Here is a 6,852-nt window from a genome sequence, read left to right as displayed (position 1 = left end):
ATCGGAATTATATTTGTCAAACTCAGCCCCTCTCTTGGTGTTGCCGCGATCTGAAGCAGTTAATATTAATTTAATTATATTCAAAACGAGTGTTAAGTTCCTCCCAAAGCTGTATATTGAATTTGTCCAACAAAGTAGAGTAGACGCATCCAAACTGCCCTGGCTTGGTAGATTTATCCAACAGTGCTTAGAAACGAAACGAACAAATCCACAAGATTCTATAATGTGTTTACAAGCCGCTTCCTTTTTTTAAATTCAGAATTTTGAGTGCAGAGCAACATTTCATTAAGTGAATGTCTGATTTTATTTTTACTCATTAGAACACAGCCCCTTCTGAATCAAAATTAAGTGCTCAGTTAGGCCTACCGGTTTTTGGAATGTAAGAACAAGAAATAGAATAAGGAAATCCACAGATCAATCCAAGAAGCATATTTAAATGAAATGTTGCTCTGCGCTCTGAATTCAGAGTTATCAGACAGCCACTATCTAGTCGAGAGAGCTGAACAAAGGTCATGGCTGATTTACATGATCACCTGGGGTCTTAACAAACCGGCTAAATCCTCAACCTATAATTAGAAACAATGTGAAGCAAAATTGTGTCACTTTGTATAAAATTGGTTATTAAGAGAGATCAAGTGTATGACTGGGGAAAAGGTTACCCCCAAAATGCTTCAGTTCATAAACCAAAGAAAATGTCCAGGCTAGGAAAATAACCATGGGATTGTGAAGTAAATGAGCAGAAAATTCATTATTCTCTTATATTGACTTTTTTTGTCAGATTCGACTGTTGTAAAGAGGGAGCTGAAGATAGAAAGATTTGAAACAAATAAATAACAGCTCCCTCAATCCCTGCGTTCCACTGCCATTAAGTAGTGTTGCATTTCCGCAACTCTGATCAACCATTAAGATGGAGTCACCAAACCAATAAGGAAAAGAGATAACCTTATTGGTCAGAAATTAGTGTTCTGAAATCCGAATGGTCTCAAGCAGAAACATGCGCAGTCAACTCTAAACAGATATCCTCACAGACCACATCACTCACTAATAGCTGACAGATGGGAGGGCCATTTCTAAGCAGTGACAATCGAATAATAGCTCCTAAATCTTACCTACAGCAACTTTAATCAAACAACAACATGATGTATCTTTTGGTAGCACATGGTGCGGCTTAATAAATGGGCAAAGTCTATGATTAGAAGAAAAACTATGCCTTATAATTGTAATGGCAGTAATTAGCCATTATCAGCCATCTGTTCACTCTCCTCCTAATATTGTCCATCTATCAAAACTTTTTAACAAACATCCCTTTCAGTATTTTACTGCAATAAAAGGCATGTATTTTCTTAATTCCAAAATAAACGAATTGCAGCTCCCTTGGTTGCTGCTCCGACAATAAATCAAGTGTGCTTAATGAGGAGCGGGATGAATTACATTGTCAGCATTAATTGGAATCATGTACTTAGGTTTCTGTCGCCTGTGTCTGCCTGCGTGTGCTCATCCACGCATGTTAGTTCTGTCACTTGAAATAACTGTCACGATTAGACACGGCGGAACATGATGGAGTGTTATGGGGGGTTGCACATGCGCAAGGGCCTGCCTGCCGATGACATCCCAGGTCCTGTTCACATAAACAAAGCACATCAATTTGCTTTGATTTATCCATAATGAAAGCATGTGTGTGTGCTGTGCTTTGTATGTGAATTTTTCTTTCTATAAAATATCCATTGCTGTGCTTTTAGCATTCAGTTGATACTTTTGCGGTTTAACATTTGTACTCACTTGCATATTGATTGTGCAGGGATCTCCCTGTATATGTTTGCATTAATCAGAGTTGGCCAGGGTTAAACGTGCATTAGTCAACCGAGCATCTTGCAACATTGAGCAAAGCAGTGGCTCGCCTCGGTTCACTCCTTTCTATGGGGAACTTCTCAGTCGTCCAGTGAGCAACAAGATGGATCAACAAGAATGCCAAAGCATCGCAAATGTTTCTCCTGCGTCCTTATTTATCTTTTACCTTCCAAGCTATTCTACTGAATAACAATCATTGCAACATACAGACCCTGCAAAATGATGCTAGATACATAGTCTTGAATGATATTTCTAACCGAATGTGCAGTTGTCTACCTTTCTTACCTTGTTATTTTAGCCAGTTGGATCCTGTCTTTGGAGCCTAAAAATAATATTGCCCCAGCATGAAATGAAAAAAAGTGAATAAAATAAAACAAACACAGGTGTGTGTGTGTGTAGCACTGCTGTCTGCCAGCTCTAAAGACATGGGGTCGAGGCTCTGCCGAGGCCTTGTGTTTGTGTTTGTCTACGCTCCCAGTGCATTGTGGGAGGCTCCACCAAGTACCACACTTTCTTCCCACCTCCAAAGACATTCAGGTTGGGCATGGCTCGAGCTACATCCTGAGGTACCTGCAGATGCATTATACGTTCTACGTTTCCTCGTGCCTATTTACGGCTCGGGTACGCTCCAACCCCCTGACATTGAACACTGAACACAGTGAACAGCTAATGCACGCAAAGGGGTTGGCAACTGTGCTTTATACTGGTGTTTATGGACCCGGGTCCAGAGCTGGGCTATGTCGGGGTCTCCCTAGGACAAATGTCCTAGGGAGACCCCAGAATCATCCCAGCTGTTGTATAACCCCTGGTTGTTTTTCTCAGCTCACCATGAAACAATAACACACGGATGAAAGACCCCCCCCCCCATCCCGTCCCCCCACCGCGCCCACCACCGCTATCTCCAGTGGATCAGCGGAGCCGCCCAGGGGCCTCCCAGCACCAGCCCCCTCACCCGGGCTCCGCACCGCCTTGCCTGTTTACACCCCCCGTCCCCCCGTCCCATTTACTTATTTATCCCAAACACCCCCGCCCCCCCGCCCCCACCTCCACCAGCAACTTACAGACTTAACTCAGCCATTCAGATTAATCCTTATCTATAAATATCTGCTTTTGCCCCATCGCAAGAAAGGAAGTGGTGCTGATGCAGGCGGCCTCGCTGGCTCACCGACGCTTCCGCCTTTTATCTCCTCTCTCTCTTTTTTTTTTTCTTTCTTCCTGTCTGTGTGTTTTTTATTTTTGTGTGTCCGTCCGTCTCATCTCTCTTTCCCTCACTTCTCCCCCCCCCCCCCCATCAATTCTCTGGTTCCCATGGGGCTTGTGTGCACGCGCGATATCTGTCCCTGCGTGTGTGTGTGTGTGAGTGTGTGTGCATGCGCGCAGCGTAAGAGACTCTGGAATCACTTGACGGTATTATGTGACAGTGTTTGCCAAAGTGAAATTATAATGGCATGCTGCTTTACCTCCTGCTAGAGCAAGACCTCATTTAGATGTAATGTCTGCTTCGCCGTTTGATGTTTTGAGAGGCACAATATGGCAATGTTGACACGGTCGCCAGCCATGCAGAATCCCACGTATGAGCGAGTTTGTCACAAACAAAGCGCTGGTAGGTTTATCAAAAACCAGTCCAGGCTTCAGACTTCCCCTCGGCTGGGAAGGTGCTGAATCAAAGACGGCGCTGTACATTTTATTCCTGCTTAACAGGAGCAGGGAGATATCTGTGTCATTTCATGTGAAGCTCAAATCGGAGGTGTGATTATAGCCGGAATAATTCTTTGATGTATTTTAATTAACAGGAGCTAGCATGTAAAAGGAGCCTATAGACTCAGAGTTGGATGGTACAACGGAGCGATAATCTCCCACCTGAAGTCGAGTCTTGCTCTTTAGAAATTGTGACACTGAAGCATTTACAAGATAAAACCTATATATTGAAGAACATCAGCTCTCATAGCAAATATACTCTGATCCGAGTGGAAAAAAAAAAGAGTATGAACTTTGAAATCGACTATGACTGTATACAATGAAATGAGAGGAGACACGAGCAAGTACACAGGAAATGCAATTTGTTTGTGGCCCAAATTTTCTCCAGTCCCATCCTATGAACTTGGGCCACAGGTGTATCGTAGCTGCAGTGTGACGCACGTATAGCACAACAAAGAATAACAAATGGAAGCAAGGCAATCACAATGACCCGCAAAGCTGTTTACGAACCATAATATGTGTGTGTGTGTGTGTGTGTGTGTGTGTGTGTGTGTGTGTGTGTGTGTGTGTGTGTGTGTGTGTGTGTGTGTGTGTGTGTGTGTGTGTGTGTGTGTGTGTGTGTGTGTGTGTGTGTGTACCCACACCCGCAAACACATGCCCTTGTGATTATGCCCCAGTGTGATACTATAGCCTGGCTGATTACCTGTCAGCGGGTACTGGGCAACTGACAGACCACTAACAAACACACACACACACACACACACACACACACACACACACACACACACACACACACACACACACACACACACACACACACACACACACACACACACACACACACACACACACACACACACACACACACACACAGCGGAAGTGGTAAAAGAAGAGTGCCCCACCCGTCTGAAGGTGTATTGCTTTTAAAGAGATGCTGTGATCGTGGCCCCCACCTCCTCCTCCTCCTAGCCCCTCCTCCTCCTCCCAGTCAGTCCTGTGGTCTCCCTCTTTATGGGAGCAGCTGAAGATAGATGAACTCACAAAGTGGTTCTCTATTAAGCTGTAAATTAGGAACTAGGAGGACAATCCCTGCGCCGATGTATGTACCATGTATTTAGTGGAGAGTTATGGGTATGGGTATGAGTCTTTGTGTTGATACCGACTGTGGTATACTGCATATACCCCCCAACTCCCAAATCAACGCACACAACACATACTGTAGATATTAGTTCCAGAACAGACAGAAGGACTCCTAAGATGGACCCACGAACAGATCAAACAGCATACGGAGACACACGCAACCACATGCATACATACATATGCATGCAAATGTTCATAAATAAAAAAATATTTGGATTTTTTTTTTTAACATGGAGCCAACGTATTTAGCATTCATCACCAGCAAAGTGTCGGCAGCAGGGATGCATTTGTTAGGGGAATGAGTGATTCTGGAGGCATGGCGGGTCCCTCAGCAGTACCTCCCCTTCTATACGGGAAGAACCAAGGAGGGCTTTTGGTTCTGTCCGTCCTCCCAGACACAGAAAAGTGATCAGGCATCTCAATGAGTTGTTTCCCTTGGACCACCGCGCGCAACGGCCCTCTGAGGGGCTGGTATCAAATAAAATGAAAAAAAAACTCTGGTTTCAAAAGAACTCTGTGACCCACATACATATTCATCTAGGGTGCCTGACTGACTGGCTATTTCTGGTCCCTCTTCATCTTCCATTTCATATCTCAGCATGTGATTGGATGTGACATATTGGCCCAAAATGTTGAATTTGTGATGATATGATAAGCCTGCCGAAATTAAATCCCAGGAAGTCAAACATATTTTTTCAGTTTCTAGAACGTTCTGGAAGCCATGAGTTGTAATTATAAGAGCCGTACAGGATCGTACAGGATTCTCCTAGTTTTGTCGACCGTTCAAATAGGAAGAGTCGATACAGCACTTTTGACTTTGGTTTTTGAGTAGGACAATTTTTTTCGATGACCCCCCAGAGAATTATCTCAAATAGCAATAGTTAATCCATTGTGTAATTAGAAGTTTTCCCATTAAAGAACACAAAACAGTGGATTATCTGAGATGGCCGTCTGGACCAAATACAACACTAATCTCAGAGGACTTTTTGTTAAAAAATCTTTAGGATAAATGTGAACAGACAATTGTGCACCATGGGTTCCCAGGTAATCCAAGGTCCTCTTAGAATTACAATTTTAATTTTAATTCTAAAATAATAATTTAATTATTATTATTATTATCATTATTATAATTTTTATATCAACATATCATTCAATTAAAAAACATTGATAAACACATCAATACAATTAATATGAAGAAAGTGTAATGATTAAAAAATGTGTGTGAGTTTACTTAACCCAGAAAGTCGATAGTGTTGTGCAGATGCTTGCTTAACAAACAACTAGTATTGGATCGTTATAATTTCACTTAATAGTCAGTCATTACAGCAAATTGTTCCAGAAAAAGCACAGATGTTCAAACCTCTAGACAGTAGCAGACGACAGACAAACCCACAAACAGCCCAGTCCTCATGTTTCCTTTAATAACCAACTTTCACCTCAAGGTTACAGTGTTTATTTTAAACGGCGTGCTTTGGAGTGTGTGTGTGTGTGTGTGTGTGTGTGTGTGTGTGTGTCTGTGTGTGTGTGTGTGTGTGTGTGTGTGTGTGTGTGTGTGTGTGTGTGTGTGTGTGTGTGTGTGAGACTCCGTAAAAGGACTGTGCGGATGTAGTCGTGTATCGCCGCGGCGACGACAGGAGGTGCTGCCATAAGGCTGTGCCCTTGGAGTCGCTCGGAGGTCCTTCTAGAAGTCCGGGCCCTCTTTCTTGAGGCTCTTGTAGTCCGTGTTGACGGCCACAAACTGTGTGAGGCGAGAGGAATACATTTAAATCTGTTTTGCCTAAATTAAATGAATCAGCTCTGTCCTCACATGCACAGGGGGGGGTAATAGAGCGGGGGGAGGAGGGCGATGTGATGTGGGCCTAAATTGTCAGGTGTGTAAATGTTAATATGCTCACACGCACAGGCATGCATATATTGACACACTCCTTCACACATTCATCTGCACACTTGGGTGCAAATATACCTAAAAACTTTCAGGCACATTAACGCCCATTCAATGCACCCACACATACAGATGATACAGTAATGCTTAGTACATTGTTTCCCCTATCATAGAGACGCCAGCCCTCCAACGTGTCAGTGGGTGCATGAATTTCACGGACGACACACAATCCTTGAACACATTCATGCCGCTGTTCCTGTGAGCATCCCTGTCTCGATTAGTCC

At 43.5% G+C, this 6,852-nt stretch overlaps 1 protein-coding gene across 1 annotated transcript in view; it reads right to left on the bottom strand.

Annotated features, from left to right (window-relative positions):
- Positions 1-6,367: 6,367 nt before the first annotated feature.
- The window catches only part of LOC130402602 (cytochrome c oxidase subunit NDUFA4), a 6,222-nt gene continuing 5,737 nt past the window's right edge, over positions 6,368-6,852 (bottom strand). Inside the window, exon 4 of the mRNA XM_056606830.1 lies at positions 6,368-6,424. Within this exon, the coding sequence (XP_056462805.1) occupies positions 6,368-6,424 (57 nt within the window). The remainder of the gene's footprint in view (positions 6,425-6,852) is intronic.

The sequence above is a fragment of the Gadus chalcogrammus genome, chromosome 13 (assembly GCF_026213295.1).
Source record: "Gadus chalcogrammus isolate NIFS_2021 chromosome 13, NIFS_Gcha_1.0, whole genome shotgun sequence".
NCBI lineage: Eukaryota > Metazoa > Chordata > Actinopteri > Gadiformes > Gadidae > Gadus > Gadus chalcogrammus.
Note: the sequence above shows the minus strand (reverse complement) of the source record. Positions and strands in the feature narration are given on the sequence as shown.